This window comes from Oncorhynchus mykiss, chromosome 24 (genome assembly GCF_057628025.1).
Source record: "Oncorhynchus mykiss isolate SJ-2025 chromosome 24, ASM5762802v1, whole genome shotgun sequence".
Classification (NCBI taxonomy): domain Eukaryota; kingdom Metazoa; phylum Chordata; class Actinopteri; order Salmoniformes; family Salmonidae; genus Oncorhynchus; species Oncorhynchus mykiss.
The window spans coordinates 16,726,068-16,747,917 of record NC_143045.1 but is presented as its reverse complement, the minus strand read 5'-3'; the positions used below and the strand labels follow the sequence as shown (position 1 = coordinate 16,747,917).

At 41.7% G+C, this 21,850-nt stretch overlaps 1 protein-coding gene across 1 annotated transcript; it reads right to left on the bottom strand.

Moving 5' to 3' along the window:
• Positions 1–27: 27 nt before the first annotated feature.
• Positions 28–21,367, bottom strand: LOC110503847 (RILP-like protein 1). The gene is made up of 8 exons (XM_021582407.3): positions 19,493–21,367; positions 18,799–18,928; positions 14,738–14,859; positions 12,744–12,932; positions 10,224–10,393; positions 8,689–8,811; positions 8,520–8,606; positions 28–1,315 (listed from the first exon to the last, which is right to left on the bottom strand). Exons 1-8 carry the CDS (start codon positions 20,081–20,083, stop codon positions 1,192–1,194), a joined length of 1,536 nt encoding a protein of 511 aa, XP_021438082.3. The 5' UTR covers positions 20,084–21,367; the 3' UTR covers positions 28–1,191.
• Between the last annotated feature and the right edge of the window lie 483 nt (positions 21,368–21,850).

The window sequence follows — 21,850 nt, the reverse complement described above, 5'->3', positions numbered from 1 at the left end:
TCATTCTCCCACAATACACACTTCAGATTGAATGTCAGATATTTATTTAGTTTTTGTAGCACAAAAGCTTCTCCATTTAAAAACAGTCGGGAAATGAAATGTACATACAGTGTTGCAGGAAAATACGTCATTCCACACTATCACCAGCAGCATTCATTTAGAATGTCAGAAAACTACATCAGAGTCTGAGAGGTCCGAGTACCGATAAGATATGGTAGGGGGCAGCGGCAGCCATTGTTGTGTGTGTGTGTGTGTTTAACGACATGGTGAGATGGAAGGAGCGTGAGAGCACACACACCATTTCCTTTCAAGGAAACACACACTTCCTCTGTATGTACAGTAACCAACGTACAGGTGCTGGTGCCCCAGTGAACACACACAGACAGACAGGCAGGCACACGCACAGGACAGACAGGCACACACACCACACACACACACTTGGCAGACACATACATAACAATCAACCCCAATACCCAATTCATGGTCCTGGGGAAGACATGATTGAACTCATAATAAGACTCTATCAAATATGTGAGATGAGCTGATGGTTAAGAATATAAAGTCTAATCAATAAATGACTGTTACTATGAGGCAATACATTCAGGGTCAGAATCAACACACAGTGTACTTTACTGCAAAACGTTCCCTATAACTCACACCATGTCCATGACAGAGAATTAGAATTACAGCAACCACAAGGCATGGCAACACAAAAACACACTAGGTAAAATGTTAAACACATGGAAGTCCACCCACCATTGGTTGTTAATAGTTAGGATGCCCTCTTGTGGCACAAATATGTTCCTGCGATTACTAATGATTTCTGTGGTCAAAATACATCTTAAAATCTTTATTAAAATATCGCAATACAAATTTTCTTCAGAGATTCAACAGAGATTTTCCTGTTAATAATGTCCTGCATGGTTATTGTCAATGCAAAGTGTACAGTTGGCCATTTCACCATTCTGAACCTTTTCCTGAGAGAAACAGAGGGAGAGACAGAGAAAGAAAGAGAAAGGTATATAGAGCAAGGATGAAGAGGTAGTAAAAAAGAAAGAGGGAAGGCATGAGAGAATGCTCTTCCTTTCTTAGGGCTGCTATGGAGACCTAACCAGTATAAAACATTCAGTGAAAACTGAACAGAATGGAGGACAAGTGTAGTTGGACAGGTGTTGAGGGTTGTCATGGTGATCATCTGGTTTCTGTCTCTGTGGTGGTCTTGGTGTCATCGATGATTTCCCAGGAAGAAGCAGCCTTGTTTTCACTGGGACTACGGCTGCTGTGGTTGCTGCCGGAGCGAGTCAGGAAGCCAAAGCTAGGAGACAACACAGGTCTAGGATCAGATATACTAACTCACGACCAGAAGAAACTAAAGCTACACACAGGAGAGGAGACACCACAACACAGTTCACAGGTCAGAGATATTGTCTTGAAAGACTGAGTTGTTCCGCTTCCTAATAGGTCCTACACACTACTACAGTGTAGATGTTGACCGATTATGATTTTTCAACACGCAGATACCGAGTATTGAAGACAAAAAAAGCCGATACTGATTAATCGGACGATTTTTTAAATGTATATACAGTGGGGCAAAAAGTATTTAATCAGCCACCAATTGTGCAAGTTCTCCCACTTAAAAAGATGAGAGAGGCCTGTAATTGTCATCATAGGTACACTTCAACTATGACAGACAAAAGGAGAAGAAAAAAATCCAGAAAATCACATTGTAGGATTTTTTATGAATTTATTTGCAAATTATGGTGGAAAATAAGTATTTGGTCACCTACAAACAAGCAAGATTTCTGGCTTTCACAGACCTGTAACTTCTTCTTTAAGAGGCTCCTCTGTCCTCCACTCGTTACCTGTATTAATGGCATTTTGTCTGTCATGGTTGAAGTGTACCTATGATGAAAATTACAGTCCTCTCTCATCTTTTTAAGTGGGAGAACTTGCACAATTGGTGGCTGACTAAATACTTTTTTGCCCCACTGTATATAAACACACATTTTTGTAATAATGACAATTGCAACAATACTGAATGGACAATGAACACTTGTATTTTAACTTAACATAATACATATGGGCTTTTGGATGGGTGTTCTTAAGGTGATTCCACAGGTTGGTGGTATTTTTTTATTTAGAGTTTAAAAAATAGAGTTTAAGTTACCTGTGATGAATGTTGAAAACAAAAACTGTAATTTCTATATGCAGGAAATCCTATTTTAATAATGGACATGGTAAGAATTGACTACCAAAGTGCGAGTCATAATTCCCATGACACCTTCTACCAAATCTGAAAAGCGGTTCCTTCATTCATTTATTCCATAGGATATTTTTTAGATTCACTTAAAATAAGGTCTGTGTTTCTTGTAGGCTTACACCACCTTGCCAATTTTATAACTGTAGAGATTCATAGGACAAGGTAACTCTGATCAATATTGGCTAAATATATGCGAAGATCTTATTTTTTGTAGAGTGGACTTATGAAAATATGTTGCCAAACGTTACCTTATCCTAGTGAGGTTTACATGGATATCAAAACGCCGAGGCGGTTTAAGCCTGAACCTTAACCTGCACGAAACACGGTCTGTATTTGAAGTAGATCAAGACATTCTCTATGGAAAACATGAACAGTCGGTTTAAGCCTGCACGAAACACAGACCTTATTTGAAGTAAATCAAGACATTCTCTATGGAAGACATGAACGGTAAAATAACGAAGGAACCCTTTTCCAGTTCAGCCGCAAGTTATTACAGGAATTATAACACATCTGCTATTTCTCTCTAAACCATATACCTTTGACTATTATGAGCCTGCTGCTGCCTACCACCCCTCAGTCAGACTGCTCTATCAAATAAAAACTACAATATTAACTATAATAAACACACAGAAATACGAGCCTTAGGTCAAATCCGGAAACTATCACCTCGAAAACAAAAAATGTATTCCGTTCCGTATTTTATCTAACGGGTGGCATCCCTAAGTCTAAATATTGCTGTTACATTGCACAACCTTCAATGTTATGTCATAATTACATAAAATTCTGGCAAATTAGTTCGCAAAGAACCAGGTGGCCCAAACTGTTGCATATACCCTGACTCTGCGTGCAATGAACTCAAGAGAAGTGACACAATTTCACCTGGTTAATATTGCCTGCTAACCTAGATTTATTTGAGTTAAATATGCAGGTTTAAAAATATATACTTGTGCATTGATTTTAAGAAATGCATTGATGTTTATGGTTAAGTACACAGTGGTGCCACGACAGTCGTTGATTGTTTTTTATAAGATAAGTTTAATGCTAGCTAGCAACTTACCTTGGCTTACTGCATTCGCGTAACAGGTGGGCTCCTCATGTGGCAGGTCGTTATTGTGTTGGACTAGTTAACTGTAAGGTTGCAAGATTGTTTCCCCCGAGCTGACAAGGTAAAAATCTGTCGTTCTGCCTCGTTCCTAGGCTGTCAATGAAAATAAGAATGTGTTCTTAACTGACTTGCCTAGTTAAATAAAGATTGAATAAAGGTGTAAAAAAAAAAACTGGCAAAATCAGCGCCCAAAAATACAGATTTCCGATTGTTATGAAAACTTGAAATCGGCCCTAATTAATCGGCCATTCCGATTAATCGGTCGACCTCTACTACAGTGTCTGAGGTTATATACCGCATAGTCTCTTGTGACCAACCGTGACCATTAAACGGTAAGCGTGTATGTGAAACGTGGTTCTGGTCAGGGTTTCTGAGATTACATGCAGTACCCCCCCCCCCCAATCCGCATCCACATCCACATCAATGGGACCGCAGTGGAGAAGGTAGAAGGTTTTAAGTTCCTCTGTGTACATTTCACAGACAAACTGAAATGGTCCACGCACACAGACAGTGTGGTGAAGAAGGCGCAACAGCTTTATAGGGGGCAAACTACGTGCCCTCCAGGACACCTACAGCACCCGATGTCACAGGAAGGCACAAAAGATCATCAAGGACAATAACCACCCGAGCCACTACCTGTTCACCCCGCTATCATCCAGAAGGCGAGGTCAGTACGGTGCATCAAAGCTGGGACCGAGAGATTGAAAAACAGCTTATATCTCAAGGTCATCAGATTGTTAAAACAGCCACCACTAGCACAGAGAGGCGGCTGCCTACCTACAGACATGATATCATTGGCCACTTTAATAAATGGAACACTAGTCACTTTAATAATGCACATTACTCATCATGTATATACTGTATCCTTCACTATCTACTGCATCTTAGCCGCTCTTTCACTGCTCATCCATACATTTTATACTTATATATTCTCCTCCCATTCCTTTACTAGATTGTGTGTATTAGGTTTTGTTGTGGAATTTGTTAGATATTACCTGTTAGATACTGCTGCACTGTCAGATCTAGAAGCATAAGCATTTCGCTACACTCTAACATCTGCTAACCATGTGTATGTGACCAATAAAATTTGATTTGAGGAGACCAGAGGTAGTTTAACAGACAGACAATATAATCAGGATTCAGGACATAGCAACAAGTTGATGGAATGATTCACGCATGCTGGAGGGCTATGAAAGAAGCCAAACCGGTCTAACCAAACACAGACCTTCCTCAACTTTGCCTAGACAATCAGTGGCCTTCGAGTAAGGGTTATGGTAGGGCACTGCATATTTAACTGAGGCTCATTGTCATTGCAAATTAGGCTATTGCAGGAATTCTCCAACATAACGGTCCTGTGTCAGTTTACCAAAGTAACAACATTGTAACAAGCAACTATTCATACCAAATTTCTAGAACTATCTTCTGATTGGGTTTCTATGAACGTTGTAAATATGCTTTAAACATATTTACATTTATGGATGTAAATAGCTACAGTAGAAGAAAAAGTATGTGAACCCTTTAGAATTACCTGGATTTCTGCATAAATTTGTCATAAGATGTTATGATCTTCATCTAAGTCACAACAATAGACAAACACAGACTGCTTAAACTAATTACACACAAACAATTAGAATTTTTCATGTGTTTATTGAACACACCGTGTAAACATTCACAGTGCAGGGTGGGAAAAGTATGTGAACCCTTGATTTAATAACTGGTTGACCCTCCTTTGGCAGCAATAACCTCAACCAAACATTTTCTGTAGTTGCGGATCAGACCTGTACAACGGTCAGGAGGAATTTTGGACCATTTCTCTTTATAAAACCGTTTCAGTTCCACAATATTCTTGGGATTGTCACGCCCTGACCTTAGTTATATTTGTTTCCTTTATTATTTTGGTTAGGTCAGGGTGTGATGAGGGTGGTATTTGTGTTTTTGTCTTGTCTAGGGTTTTTTGTAATTCTATGGGGTTTTGGTATGTCTAGGTACAGTGCCTTGCGAAAGTATTCGGCCCCCTTGAACTTTGCGACCTTTTGCCACATTTCAGGCTTCAAACATAAAGATATAAAACTGTATTTTTTTTGTGAAGAATCAACAACAAGTGGGACACAATCATGAGGTGGAACGACATTTATTGGATATTTCAAACCTTTTTAACAAATCAAAAACTGAAAAATTGGGCGTGCAAAATTATTCAGCCCCCTTAAGTTAATACTTTGTAGCGCCACCTTTTGCTGCGATTACAGCTGTAAGTCGCTTGGGGTATGTCTCTATCAGTTTTGCACATCGAGAGACTGAATTTTTTTCCCATTCCTCCTTGCAAAACAGCTCGAGCTCAGTGAGGTTGGATGGAGAGCATTTGTGAACAGCAGTTTTCAGTTCTTTCCACAGATTCTCGATTGGATTCAGGTCTGGACTTTGACTTGGCCATTCTAACACCTGGATATGTTTATTTTTGAACCATTCCATTGTAGATTTTGCTTTATGTTTTGGATCATTGTCTTGTTGGAAGACAAATCTCCGTCCCAGTCTCAGGTCTTTTGCAGACTCCATCAGGTTTTCTTCCAGAATGGTCCTGTATTTGGCTCCATCCATCTTCCCATCAATTTTAACCATCTTCCCTGTCCCTGCTGAAGAAAAGCAGGCCCAAACCATGATGCTGCCACCACCATGTTTGACAGTGGGGATGGTGTGTTCAGGGTGTTGCTTTTACGCCAAACATAACGTTTTGCATTGTTGCCAAAAAGTTCAATTTTGGTTTCATCTGACCAGAGCACCTTCTTCCACATGTTTGGTGTGTCTCCCAGGTGGCTTGTGGCAAACTTTAAATGACACTTTTATGGATATCTTTAAGAAATGGCTTTCTTCTTGCCACTCTTCCATAAAGGCCAGATTTGTGCAATATACGACTGATTGTTGTCCTATGGACAAGAGTCTCCCACCTCAGCTGTAGATCTCTACAGTTCATCCAGAGTGATCATGGGCCTCTTGGCTGCATCTCTGATCAGTCTTCTCCTTGTATGAGCTGAAAGTTTAGAGGGATGGCCAGGTCTTGGTAGATTTGCAGTGGTCTGATACTCCTTCCATTTCAATATTATAGCTTGCACAGTGCTCCTTGGGATGTTTAAAGCTTGGGAAATCTTTTTGTATCCAAATCCGGCTTTAAACTTCTTCACAACAGTATCTCGGACCTGCCTGGTGTGTTCCTTGTTCTTCATGATGCTCTCTGCGCTTTTAACGGACCTCTGAGACTGTCACAGTGCAGGTGCATTTATACGGAGACTTGATTACACACAGGTGGATTGCATTTATCATCATTAGTCATTTAGGTCAACATTGGATCATTCAGAGATCCTCACTGAACTTCTGGAGAGAGTTTGCTGCACTGAAAGTAAAGGGGCTGAATAATTTTGCATGCCCAATTTTTCAGTTTTTGATTTGTTAAAAAAGTTTGAAATATCCAATAAATGTCGTTCCACTTCATGATTGTGTCCCACTTGTTGTTGATTCTTCACAAAAAAATACAGTTTTATATCTTTATGTTTGAAGCCTGAAATGTGGCAAAATGTCGCAAAGTTCAAGGGGGCCGAATACTTTCGCAAGGCACTGTATATGTAGGTCTATGGTGGCCTGAATTGGTTCCCAATCAGAGACAGCTGTTTATCGTTGTCTCTGATTGAGGATCCTATTTAGGTTGCCATTTTGGTTTTGTGGGTTATTGTCTATGTGTAGTTGCCTGTCAGCACTTGTGTTAGATAGCTTCGTGGTCGTTTTGTTAGTTTGTTCTGTGTTATTTCTTCATTAAAAGAGGAACATATTCATATCACGCTGCGCCTTGGTCTCATCGTTACGACGAACGTGACAGGGATGTCTGTTGTGAACTGCTCTCTTGTGGTCATGCCACAGCATCTCAATCGGGTTGAGCTCAGGACTGACTGGGCCACTCCAGATGGCATATTTTCTTCTGTTCAAGCCATTCTGTTGTTGATTTACTTCTGTGCTTTTGGTTGTTGTCCTGTTGCATTACTTAACTTCTGTTGAGCTTCAATTGGCGGACAGATAGCGTTACATTATCCTGCAAAATGTCTTGATAAAATGAATTCAAGTTTTCCGTCTGATAGCAAGCTGTCCAGGGCCTGAGGTAGCAAAGCAGCCCAAACCATGATGCTCCCTCCACCATACTTTACAGTTGGGATGAGGTTTTTATGTTGGTGTGCTGTGCCTTTGTTTCTCCACACACGGTGTTGTGTGTTCCTTCCAAACAACTCAACTTTAGTTTCATCTGTCCACAGAATATTTTGCCAGTAGCGCTGTGGAACATCCAGCTGCTCTTCTGTTAACTTGAGATGTGCAGCAATGGTTTTTTTTGGACAGCAGTGGCTTCTTCTGTGGTGTTGTCCCATGAACACCAATCTTGTTTAGTGTTTTACGTATTGTAGACTCGTCAACAGAGATGTTAGCATCTTCCAGGGATTTCATTAAGTCTTTAGCTGACACTCTGGGATTCTTCTTAACCTCATTGAGCATTCTGCACTGTGCTCTTGTAATCATCTTTGCAGGATGGCCACTCCTAGGGAGAGTAGCAACAGTGCTGAAATTTCTCAATTTATAGACAATTTGTCTTACCGTGGAATGACTTTTATAGATACTTTTGTAACCCTTTCCAGCTTTATGCAAGGCAACAATTCTTTATCTTAGGTCTTATGAGATCTCTTTTGTTCCGAGGCATAGTTATTCTCAGGCAATGCTTCTTGTGAATAGCAAACTCAAATTTTGTGAGTGCTTTTCATAGGGCTAGGCAGCTCTAACCAACATCTCCAATCTCATCTCATTGATTGGACTCCAGGTTAGTTGATTCCTGACTCCAATTAGCTTTTGGAGAAGTCAATAGCCTAGGGGTTCACATACTTTATCCAACCTACACTGTGAATGTTTAAATGATGTATTCAATATAGACAAGAAAAATACAATCATTTGTGTTATTAGTTTAAGAACACTGTGTCTGTTGTGACTTAGAATTTGATCTGATCTTCACCTATGTCAAATGTATGCAGAAATCCAGGTAATTCCAAAAGGTTCATATACTTTTTTTTTGCCACTGTCTATTAATAGATGTGTTGTTTAAATGAGTAAAAACAGGTCAGTAGTACTTACAGGTTCCTGATGCGAGACTCATGTGGTTTGCTGTGTTTGCTGTCTGTCTCTGCTCTCCTCTCAAACAGGGGGCCTTTCTCCTCATCACTGTTCAAGGAAATCACATCCACAAAGTTAGCACTGTGTGTGTGTGTGTGTGTGTGTACCCGTGTGTGTGAGTCAGTGTCACCTGCTGCATTCGTCTTCTGGCATGCCCAGCATCTTGGCCTTGATGACAGTTTTCTGTTTCTTTATGGCAGAACGTACTGCCTCCAGCAAGAATCCTGGACACCGCTCATCATTCAGGATCTCCCTGTGTGGATGACACACACGTCAGTACATACACACTAGAGGTCGACCGATTAATCGGAATGGCCGATTAATTAGGGCCGATTTCAAGTTTTCATAACAATCGGAATCGGTATTTTTGGGCGCCGAATTGCAGTTTTTTTTACACCTTTATTTAATCTTTATTTAACTAGGCAAGTCAGTTAAGAACGCATTCTTATTTTCAATGACGGCCTAGGAACAGTGGGTTAACTGCCTTGTTCAGGGGCAGAACGACAGATTTTCACCTTGTCAGCTCGGGGGATCCAATCTTGCAACCTTACAGTTAACGAGTCCAACACAATAACGACCTGCCTCTCGTTGCACTCCACAAGGAGACTGTCTGTTACGCGAATGCAGTAAGCCAAGGTAAGTTGCTAGCTAGCATTAAACTTATCTTATAAAAAACAATCAATCATAATCACTAGTTAACTACACATGGTTGATGATATTACTAGATATTATCTAGTGTGTCCTGCGTTGCATATAATCTGACTGAGCATACAAGTATCTAAGTATCTGACTGAGCGGTGGTAGGCAGTAGCAGGTGCATAAACATGAATTCAAACAGCACTTTAGTGCGTTTTGCCAGCAGCTCTTCATTGTGCGTCAAGCATTGCGCTTTTTATGACTTCAAGCCTATCAACTCCCGAGATGAGGCTCGTGTAACCGAAGTGAAATGGCCAGCTAGTTAGCGCACGCTAATTGTTGTTGTGTTGCTGGTTCGAGCCCAGGGAGGAGCGAGGAGAGGGACGGAAGCTATACTGTTAAACTGGCAATACTAAAGTGCCTATAAGAACATCCAATAGTTAAAGGTTAATGAAATACAAATGGTATAGAGAAATAGTCCTATAATTCCTATAATAACTACAACCTAAAACTTCTTACCTGGGAATATTGAAGACTCATGTTAAAAGGAACCACCAGCTTTCATATGTTCTCATGTTCTGAGCAAGGAACTGAAACGTTAGCTTTCTTACATAACACATATTGCACTTTCACTTTCCTCTCCAACACTTTGTTTTTGCATTATTTAAACCAAATTGAACAAGTTTCATTATTTACTTGAGGCTAAATTGATTTTATTGATGTATTATATTAAGTTAAAATAAGTGTTCATTCAGTATTGTTGGAATTGTCATTATTACAAATACATTTTCTGTTATTTTTTAAATTGACCGGTTAATCGGTATCGGCTTTTTTGGTCCTCCAATAATCGGTATCGGCTTTTTTGGTCCTCCAATAATCGGTATCGGCGTTGAAAAAAATCATAATCGGTCGACCTCTAATAAACACACAGGTATAAAACTAAACAAACACAAACATGTAAACACATACACACACTCATAACCCCTCCCCGACACACACACAAACAAACACACCCCCTATAGTACCTACCTCTGGTAGTAGGAGAGTTCCTCCTGCACCAGGAACAGGTTGGCTTTGAGCTCGTTCCTCTCTGTCAGCATCTCTCTGACCTCCTGCTTGGTGAAACAGGGTCTGTTGGGGTCCTTAAGGTCTATCACCAGCTTGCCTGTCAGGTCCCACTCTGTCCTACATGGACTGGCCTGTTGGGGTGGAGAAAACACAGCTGGACTATCACAATTGTGTTAATGTAATGACAGTTGTGTTTAAAGGGAAACAAAATGTTGTTGTTCACCTGGTATAAGAAATGTTGTGAACTTCAGTCTATGAAATTGTCTAAAAGCAATAGCAAAAGCTAAATACCAATCAAAATGACGAGATTTGGCTGTGTGTGACTATTACAAAGTAAAAAGACATTTCTTGTAGTGAGATTTCTTAGTCACATTGGACAATACATGGACAATACATACATGTACATCTTGTGCCACAGGTGTATCTGTTTCTCTCACAACAGAGTTAACTCCTTTGTCAGAGAGAGAAGTCACAGATATGACCTTAGTTTCTCTTATCTTAGTCATAACAAATATTTCAAAATGGCTACAGTTTATTTTACAGAGAGAAGAGTTTAAAGAAACAAAGGCCAAGTGTAAGACTTGGCAGAGAGAGGACAGTGACAAATGTTTAAAGATTACAGTTCAGCTCCAAAATAAACTGAGGGAGAGGGCAAGACACAAAGTTCTCTAGAGAAATGACAAGCAAGGTGTAACAAACAAGTCAGTAAAGAGAGTCAGAATACACCACTCTGAATGACTAACGCTTATGTAGTATTACTGGGTACTTTGGGTCCTGGATACGATTTGACAGAAACAGCATTTCAGCTGTGTGTACAGTATATCAGACCACGGGTATGACTCAAAAATACATGTTTACTGTTCTATTTATTGTGGTAACCACTTTATAATAGCAATAAGGCACCTTAGGGGTTTGAAGTACAGTGGGGAGAACAAGTATTTGATACACTGCCGATTTGGCAGATTTTCCTACTTACAAAACATGTAGAGGTCTGTAATTTTTTATCATAGGTACACTTCAACTGTGAGAGACAGAATCTAAAACAAAAATCCAGAAAATCACATTGTATGATTTTTAAGTAATTAATTTGCATTTTATTGCATGACATAAGTATTTGATACATCAGAAAAGCAGAACTTAATATTTGGTACAGAAACCTTTGTTTGCAATTACAGAGATCATACGTTTCCTATAGTTCTTGACCAGGTTTGCACACACTGCAGCAGGGATTTTGGCCCACTCCTCCATACAGACCTTCTCCAGATCCGTCAGGTTTCGGGGCCATCCCTGGGCAATACGGACTTTCAGCTCCCCCCAAAGATTTTCTATTGGGTTCAGGTCTGGAGACTGGCTAGGCCACTCCAAGACCTTGAGATTATTCTTACGGAGCCACTCCTTAGTTGCCCTGGCTGTGTGTTTCGGGTCGTTGTCATGCTGGAAGACCCAGCCACGACCCATCTTCAATGCTCTTACTGAGGGAAGGAGGTTGTTGGCCAAGATCTCGCGATACATGGCCCCATCCATCCTCCCCTCAATAGGGTGCAGTCGTCCTGTCCCCTTTGCAGAAAAGCATCCCCAAAGAATGATGTTTCCACCTCCATGCTTCGCGGTTGGGATGGTGTTCTTGGGGTTGTACTCATCCTTCTTCTTCCTCCAAACACGGCGAGTGGAGTTTAGACCAAAAAGCTCTATTTTTGTCTCATCAGACCACCTGACCTTTTCCCATTCCTCCTCTGGATCATCCAGATGGTCATTGGCAAACTTCAGATGGGCCTGGACATGCGCTGGCTTGAGCAGGGGGACCTTGCGTGCGCTGCAGGATTTTAATCCATGACGGCGTAGTGTGTTACTAATGGTTTTCTTTGAGACTGTGGTCCCAGCTCTCTTCAGGTCATTGACCAGGTCCTGCCGTGTTGGGCTGATCCCTCATCTTCCTCATGATCATTGATGCCCCACGAGGTGAGATCTTGCATGGAGCCCCAGACCGAGGGTGATTGACCGTCATCTTGAACTTCATCCATTTTCTAAGAATTGCGCCAACAGATGTTGCCTTCTCACCAATCTGCTTGCCTATTGTCCTGTAGCCCATCCCAGCCTTGTGCAGGTCTACAATTTTATCCCTGATGTCCTTACACCCTCTCTGGTCTTGGCCATTGTGGAGAGGTTGAGTGTGTGGACAGGTGTCTTTTATACAGGTAACGAGTTCAAACAGGTGCAGTTAATACAGGTAATGAGTGGAGAACAGGAGGGCTTCTTAAAGAAAAACTAACAGGTCTGTGAGAGCCGGAATTCTTATTGGTTGGTAGGTGATCAAATACTTATGTCATGCAATAAAATGCAAATTAATTACTTAAAAATCATACAATGTGATTTTCTGGATTTTTGTTTTAGATTCCATCTCTCACAGTTGAAGGGTACCTATGATAAAAATTACAGACCTCTAAATACACCTAAAATAGACCTAAAATACACACTTCTTACCGTGCCCACAGCAGCGTTGGCCTTTTCCAGCTGGGTGGTGAGGCATTCTATCTCTTTCTGTTTCTCTCTGAGGTCTGCCTCCATGTCAGCCTTCCTCTCCACAGCATTCTTCACCTGGGCCGTGACGATGCTCTGCTTGTGTCTCAGCTCCCCATTCATCTTCATGAAGCGCTCCAACTGCTCCTGCAGCTGTACACACACACACACACACACACACATGAAACAACATTAACATTACTTACATACACACTCAGGACGATGATATGCTAGATATCATAGTGGGCCTTGGTAGGGGTGCAGGGACTCATTGGGAGTAAGGGTGACCATATTACACAAACACAGGGGGACAATACTGGTTACTCCCATGAACACAAAAAACATGTTCAAGCATAATTTTGAGCAAACTTAATTTAGGAGGCCCCACAGCTTTAGGTCAGATGAAAAGGCCTAGAAACATCAACAAACTCGAGCTGGAGTTTAAAACCATTACTGTGTGACAGAGGGAGCTGCTGTGAATAGGGAGGTGGAGTTATTGCCCAGACTTGTCTCCAAGGTGTAGGTGATGCTCATCACAAAACAATAACCATGACTATTACGCCAGTATTGTTTCAATTTCAAGTTTTATTAGTCGCATGTACGGGATGGTATACCCCGTCACATGGTATACCCCGTCACATGGTATACCCCATCACATGGTATACCCCGCCACATGGTATACCCAGTCACATGGTATACCCGTCACATGGTATACCCCGCCACATGGTATACCCCGTCACATGGTATACCCCGTCACATGGTATACCCCGTCACATGGTATACCCCGCCACATGGCATACCCAGTCACATGGTATACGCCGTCACATGGTATACCCCGCCACATGGTATACCCCGCCACATGGTATACCCCGCCACATGGTATGCCCCACCACATGAAATACTTACTTGCCGATTCATTCTCAACAATAAGAAATAACATAAGATAAGACTATGAACATAAAGTAAATGGCTCAGTAGAATAGAATAAACATTTTAGCTTAAGTATAATACAATTTATAGTCCAATATTTGCACGTGTTTTGGGGAAGGGGTATTGGGGGGCAAGTGTTTAAATTGTGCAGTATTTAGCAATCATAATAGGAGCCTGGTAGTAGCAGTTGTGATGTGTGTGTAACAAGAATGTACACTGAGTGTACAAAACATGAATAACACCTGCTCTTTCCATGACATAGACTAACCAGGTGAATCCAGGTGAAAGCTATGATCCCTTATTGATGTCACTTAAATCCAGTTCAATCAGTGTAGATGAAGGGGAGGAGAAAGGTTATCGAAGTACTTTTAAGCCTTTAGACAATTGAGATATGGATTGTGTATGTGTGCCATTCAGAGGGTGAATGGGCAAGACAAAAGATTGAAGTGTCTTTGAACAGGGTATGGTAGTAGGTGCCAGGGGCACCAGTTTGAGTGTGTCAAGAACTGCAACGCTGCTGGGTTTTTCATGCAGAACAGTTTCCCGTGTGTATCAAGAATGGTCCACCACCCAAAGGACATCCAGCCAACTTGACACAACTGTGGGAAGCATTGGAGTCAACATGAGCCAGCATCCCTGTGGAGCGGTTTTGACCTTGTAGAGTCCATGCTTGACAAATCGAGGCTATTCTGAGGGCAAAAGGGGGTGCAACTCAATATCAGGAAGGTGTTCCTAATGTTTTGTACACTCAGTGTATATATATATGTGTGTGTGTGTGTGTGTGTGTGTGTGTGTGTGTGTGTGTGTGTGTGTGTGTAAGCTGAAAAGTGTCTGGGTCACTGCTGAGAGACAGACTTCCTATCGGCTGTTTATGACACCTCCCCACTCATGACTGGCTATTGGCTGACCTTCAGAGTATTGATACAATCACTGTGCCCAGGCGTGTGTGTGTGTGCGTGTGTAAACTGAAGTGTGTATGGCTACACTTGCATTCAGATGGACTGTACATGTAGTCTTTTTGTCCTTACCGCCTCCACCTCTTTAGACATGCTGGCTATCTGCTGTACTTTGGCCCTCAGCTCATCTCTCTGCTTGTCAACCACTTCCTTCAGTTTAAGCATCACCTCCCGCTCCTGCCGTTGTACACGGTCTGGAACACAGGACCACATGCAATATCATCACTGTGGGTATTCAATGGTCAACAGACAAATCAGAGAGAACATCATTAGGGCACACATTTTTTAAAATATAAATAATGTCAATGGAGTCTGGGAAGTCCCTCCTTGTTTCAGTCTGTTTTCTTCCGTTTGGTGCCTAACGAATATGACCCAGTAGCTCATCAACCACCAACAGTCGACCGAGGCTACGTCCCCAGCCAAATCTGCTCAGTGGAGTGTATCTTAAGGTCTGACGTTAAACAGTAAAGACACTTAAGGATCACGGTCATCTTTAAGCATTCTGGTTTACCTGTTGATTCAGACAGACGACTCTGGACGTATAATAACTGATACATAAGTTATGGTGGAGCTATGGCATGGTTATTGGAGACACTAATGTTCCTAGGCTAAACTGGTGAAATAAAACGTAACAGCAAGCAGCTAACATGGACCTCCTTGCTGGAGAACTGCTTTCAGTGTGTAGTATGACCGGGGTTTTCTTCTTTGTTTTAGCCCTTTTTCTCCCCAATTTCGTGGTGTCCAATTGTTGTAGTAGCTACTATCTTGTCTCATCGCTACAACTCCCGTACGGGAGAGAGAGAGACGAAGGTTGAATGTCATGCGTCCTCCGATACACAACCCAACCAGCCATACTGCTTCTTAACACAGCGCTCATCCAACCCGGAAGCCAGCCGCACCAATGTGTCGGAGGATACACCGTGCACCTGGCAACCTTGGCTAGCGCGCACTGCACCAGGAGTCGCTGGTGCGCGATGAGACAAGGAGATCCCTACCGACCAATCCCTCCCTAACCCGGACGACGCTAGGTCAATTGTGCGTCGCCCCACGGACCTCCCGGTCGCGGCCGGTTACGACAGAGCCTGGGCGCGAACCCAGGGACTCTGATGGCACAGCTGGCGTTGCAGTACAGCACCCTTAACCACTGCGCCACCCGGGAGGCATGACCGGGGTTTTCAAACTGGGGTCCGTGGAGGTACTGCAGGGGGTCCACGATGTCATTTTTTATTTAAAAAAAAATTGAAAAATATTTTTGGGGAATTGTTTTATGTGATAAATTCTTATTTTATAAATATCACTACAACAGAATATCATCGTGGATACCATTTCTATGTCTCAGCATCCAGTATGAAGGAATTTAAAGATGCTAACTAGCGTTAGCGCAATGACTGGAAGTCTACAGCAACGGTTAGCATGCTAGCTGTTCCTGTTTATTCAACTCTGGGGAAGTAGATAAATGGCTTGCCAAAATCTCGAACTATCCATTTAATATGGTGGAAATTACAGTCATTGGAGCTAATTAAAGGGTTTTTCTGTATAGAAAAGTCTTAAGTGGGCCATCTAAGTGTTAATTTTTTTGGTGGAAAAGTGTCAACTTAAAAAAAACGACCAAAACCAAATAGCATGCAGAAAATATATTGAAGTATAATTATTTGTAAAAATAACATATGCTAATATATGATGGGGGTCCCTGGGTCGCCAGTTTGCCTGGGCGGGGGTCCCTGGGCAAAAAAAGTTTGAAACCCCTGTAGTATGGTATCATATAATCTAATTGAGTTAAATGTAATTATGAGCACAATTAGATTATTCTTCTAGTCCTGAGAAAATGAAGAAAGTTAAATGTACATTTTAGTGGCTGGAGTAGATCCAATTATTGTGATGTTTCTTGACACAAATATGGCCTTCTCCTCCAGGGAAAAATGTATCTGATTTAGGCCCCCCGCGGCTGAACAGACACTTCCGTGAAAACTAGTGAAAAAATACCTCAAGACTTGCATACATTGCATTAACAGTTGAAGTAAAGAGGTACAGTATGCAAGCCATAGTGGACATTATCAGTAGACAGACTTAACTAAACTTTCAACTGCCCTTGAAAATTGCTCATATGCAATGAGTAAATCAAGGATAAGAGCATCTAATTTGTTGAATGATCTTAGGGTTGGTGCTCTTAGAAGCTTCTATAGCAGTGTGAGTATAGAGTACTAGGCAGAGACGAGATGAATAATGAATATCTTACAAATACTTCAGAATGCTTAATAAGTTAGTGTAATAGTACAAATGATATGCGTCTATCATATAATATTAGTTTATATGTATCTATTCTGCTTTGTTCTTCTTTCAGTCTTTACATAACAAATGTCACATTTACAGTCCCACATTCACTTCCCAAATAAACAAACACTGGAATTCCTCAGTCAGCAATGTGTTCCCCTGTGACTACCACCAGAAGTAAATACTCTGCATGAGCAACACAGTAACTCCATTCTCATAGCAAGATTACTTTGGGGTACTTTACCTGTTGTGGTGTATAGTATGTTTGCATACACGCGTGTGAGAAGGGGATTGTTTCTAAGAGGCGTGTTATATTATGTGGTCTTGTTGGTATCTTGTTGTTATATTGTGTGATATATTATGTGGTCTTGTTGGTATCTTGTTGTTATATTGTGCAATATATTATGTGCAACAGAAAGGGTAAGTACCATGCCCCGACCATCCTGAGCATGGTTGACCCTAGAGCAGATGTTTAAACTAACCTTCCTGAGCATGGTTGACCCTAAAGCAGATGTTTAAACTAACCTTCCTGAGCATGGTTGACCCTAAAGCAGATGTTTAAACTAACCTTCCTGAGCATGGTTGACCCTAAAGCAGATGTTTAAACTAACCTTCCTGAGCATGGTTGACCCTAAAGCAGATGTTTAAACTAACCTTCCTGAGCATGGTTGACCCTAAAGCAGATGTTTAAACTAACCTTCCTGAGCATGGTTGACCCTAGAGCAGATGTTTAAACTAACCTTCCTGAGCATGGTTGACCCTAAAGCAGATGTTTAAACTAACCTTCCTGAGCATGGTTGACCCTAAAGCAGATGTTTAAACTAACCTTCCTGAGCATGGTTGACCCTAAAGCAGATGTTTAAACTAACCTTCCTGAGCATGGTTGACCCTAAAGCAGATGTTTAAACTAACCTTCCTGAGCATGGTTGACCCTAGAGCAGATGTTTAAACTAACCTTCCTGAGCATGGTTGACCCTAAAGCAGATGTTTAAACTAACCTTCCTGAGCATGGTTGACCCTAAAGCAGATGTTTAAACTAACCTTCCTGAGCATGGTTGACCCTAAAGCAGATGTTTAAACTAACCTTCCTGAGCATGGTTGACCCTAGAGCAGATGTTTAAACTAACCTTCCTGAGCATGGTTGACCCTAAAGCAGATGTTTAAACTAACCTTCCTGAGCATGGTTGACCCTAAAGCAGATGTTTAAACTAACCTTCCTGAGCATGGTTGACCCTAGAGCAGATGTTTAAACTAACCTTCCTGAGCATGGTTGACCCTAAAGCAGATGTTTAAACTAACCTTCCTGAGCATGGTTGACCCTAAAGCAGATGTTTAAACTAACCTTCCTGAGCATGGTTGACCCTAAAGCAGATGTTTAAACTAACCTTCCTGAGCATGGTTGACCCTAAAGCAGATGTTTAAACTAACCTTCCTGAGCATGGTTGACCCTAAAGCAGATGTTTAAACTAACCTTCCTGAGCATGGTTGACCCTAGAGCAGATGTTTAAACTAACCTTCCTGAGCATGGTTGACCCTAAAGCAGATGTTTAAACTAACCTTCCTGAGCATGGTTGACCCTAAAGCAGATGTTTAAACTAACCTTCCTGAGCATGGTTGACCCTAAAGCAGATGTTTAAACTAACCTTCCTGAGCATGGTTGACCCTAGAGCAGATGTTTAAACTAACCTTCCTGAGTATGGTTGACCCTCTGCCAGCTGTGTCCCTATGGCTGTTCTATAACAACCAACCTCTATAGGTATCGTTGCCCTTAAGGCAGCTGCTTAAACCAATAATGTGTGTTTGTGTGTTTTAAACCAACCTTCCTGGGCATGGTTGACCCTAAAGCAGATGTTTAAACCAACCTTCCTGGGCATGGTTGCCCCTCAGGCAGCTCTGTAACTCCTGAATCTCAGTCTGTAGATGTAACACCTGGGCCTGCAGCTCCTCGCACCTGCTCCTCTGCTTCTCTGCCTCCTCCTGCTGCTGCACCTCCTGTTGGGGGACGAGGAGAAGCTGTCACTGACTCTGGGTTAGGAGGAGACACACAGCATACCCACCATAGAAATATAATGACATTCTATGCCCCCAGTGGAGTCTACAGGTACTTGGTGGTGGGGAAGAATAGCCTCCTAATTAAATCAAAGATATTGATAACTACTGAGTGCAAGCTGAAGAATGTTCCAAGTGAAAGAGAAAAACAAGCGTGCCTATGACGCCTGTGTTTATAACTTCAATTTCAGTGTTATGGTGACTACCAATATAACAACAAGATACCAACAAGACCAATAACACACAATGTAGTCAGGTGTGAGACAGAAGCAATGTTGGTGTGTGAAAGAATGTGTGTGGTGCATAGAGACGCGGTGTAGTGAAAGCTGTAGGAGATAAATGGGCCAAGAGCAAGTACAAACATACTGTTTCTTCCTAAATCAAATCTATAATCGTTGAGATCACAGACAAGATAAGTGATTTCCCAAATTCTATTGCGATATAGCCTGGGCTATATAGCCTACCCATGTTACTAACGGTACCATGTTGTTATTACCATCGACTCACCCGCTGTATTTCAATCTTTCTACTTTCGTCGTATTCTTTCACAGATCTCGTCTTCTTCTGTTTCTGTACATGTAGCGTTTCAAATGCTTTGAGTAATTCTTCTTCTTTTGACTTGTGTGCATTGTTCCGCGAGGCGAAGCTCTCCAAAAGCTCTAGAACTTTGACTATTTTAGGCAGCAGTACTGTGGCGCTCTCTTTACCGTAGCTGTCAATAAGTTTTTCCACTTCCGAGCCAATCAATTTAGCCATTTCGTATACATCATCCACAGTTAATGCTGAACATGTCCTTTCAAAACAACACCCTGTCTTCTTGACGTCTTGCTTTTGATCGTTAATATCGCAATCATTCTCCATGTTTGCACCAGTGTGCATGCACGTTAATATCGAAACCCAGAAATAAAATAAAAATGTCGTTCTCGGCGTGACAAGACAGTTCCCCAGCGATAGAGTCGAAACACAACTAAAGCGAGTGTTCTCACAATAAACAGGTGTCTTATCTATATCGCGATATGCTGCTGCATCTAAAATGTATGCATTATTCGTCACCCTATGCTCGAAGTTGACTCTTTCTTTAGTTGCATGCTTGGTCATCCAGACAGTAATAAACCCGTTCTAATTTGAACCTCATTCGAGCATACGTCACACATTTCGCTTGCCCATAGTCGAGAACATTAACTTGAGGCCCGATTCAAATTAAAGAACAGAGTTCCTCATCGAGTAGTCTTGAAAAGACAGAGCAGTGTACTGTCAACTGGACGCCCACATTTCAGCCCCCTCTCATTGCTCGGCTTGTTTACCATTCAAGAACTCTCCTACTTTCCTGACCAGCGTAATAGGGGTGAGCTTCTCTTAGACCCACATAGCATAGCGTACTGTTGAACTGGTATGCTAGGTCGAACGTACAGTAAAACAGTCCAAGCATACCAATTGGATTTCATCTGAAGGCATGGGAAGCGATCGAGGATGCTGTGTACTGTTGTTTAACAGTCGGCATACAGTACCAGTCAAAAGTTGACACACCTACTCATTCCAGGGTTTTTCTTTATTTTTACTATTTTCTACATTGTAGAATAATATTGAAGACATCAAAACTATAAAATAACACAAATGGTCTAGAACCGCCACTGGACTAAAGGACAGATTTTCACCAATCTAATGTCCATTGCTGTTGTTTATTGTCCCAAGCAAGTCTCTTATTATTGGTGTCCTTTAGTAGTGGCTTCTTTGCAGAAATTCAACCATGAAGGCCTGATCCACGCAGTTTCCTCTGAACAGTTGATGTTGAGATGTGTCTGTTACTTGAACTCTCCGAAGCATTTATTTGGGCTGCAATTTCTGAGGCTGGTAACAGCAGAAGTAACCCTGGGTCTTCATTTTCTGTGGCGTTCCTCGTGAGAGCCAGTTTCATCATAGCACTTGATGGTTTTTGCGACAGCACTTGAAGAAACTTTCAACGTTTTTGAAATATGTTTCATTGACTGACCTTCATGTCTTAAAGCAGGGGTGGGGGACATCCGGTCTCCGGGCCGTATACGGCCCCGAGACTATTCATAAATACATTTATTTGAATTTTAAAAAGCTCTAGACGTCGTTTTCCCATAATTATAACATTTTAAAAAATCCATCCATCCGCATTGGTGATAACATGAATTGTCTCATTGATCCAAGTGATTTAATTGGAGGCAACTGCATCATACATCAAGAAAGTCTGATGAAGGCGAACAACGTAATGGCAACGGTAGTGTCGACCATCAATTATATCAAAAGCAAAGGGCTGAACAACCGCCAATTTAAAGAGCCGTTGAGTGATCTTGAATCGGAGTATGGTGATCTGGTTTACCATTGTGAGGTACGATGGTTGAGCCGTTGAAACATGCTCGCGCGGTTTTACGGACTGAAGGATGACGTAAAACAACTCATGAAGGGGACACCTGTCGCGGAACTGAGTGATGACAAGTGGATGTGTGATTTGGCCTTCGTGGTGGACATAACCAAGTATCTGTCTGATTTGAACGTCAAGCTCCAAGGGCCAAACCAGTTTCTCAGCGATCTGCTGTCAAACGTGAAATCGTTCGCGGTGACAAGTCCAACTAGAAAGGGGTAACAATACAATTATTTAAAAAGTCATATGCACTTTCCCACCTCATCCGCCTAAAGTTTTTAAACCCAGCATTACAGAATAATTTTGACATCAAGCATCAGTAAAATGATTATTTTCCTACTCTGCAAGGACAAGAGCCTGAGATTACATGGGAATATGCCGGTGAGTGTGGAAATCTCGCGAAGGCATTCTGTGAGCGGTTTAAGAATGTGAAAAGTATACAACTGGAGTTGAACATATTTGCAACCCCGTTTAAC

What these genes read in the sequence shown, in the direction of transcription:
- LOC110503847 (XM_021582407.3), bottom strand. Translation starts at nt 20,083, where the DNA reads ATGACCAAGCATGCAACTAAAGAAAGAGTCAACTTCGAGCATAGGGTG. An exon ending in GGGCAACCATGCCCAGGAAG is followed by an intron (nt 14,860 to 18,798) that starts GTTGGTTTAAAC and finishes CCTGTGTTCCAG; the next exon opens with ACCGTGTACAACGGCAGGAG. An exon ending in GAGTCTCGCATCAGGAACCT is followed by an intron (nt 1,316 to 8,519) that starts GTAAGTACTACT and finishes GTTGTCTCCTAG; the next exon opens with CTTTGGCTTCCTGACTCGCT.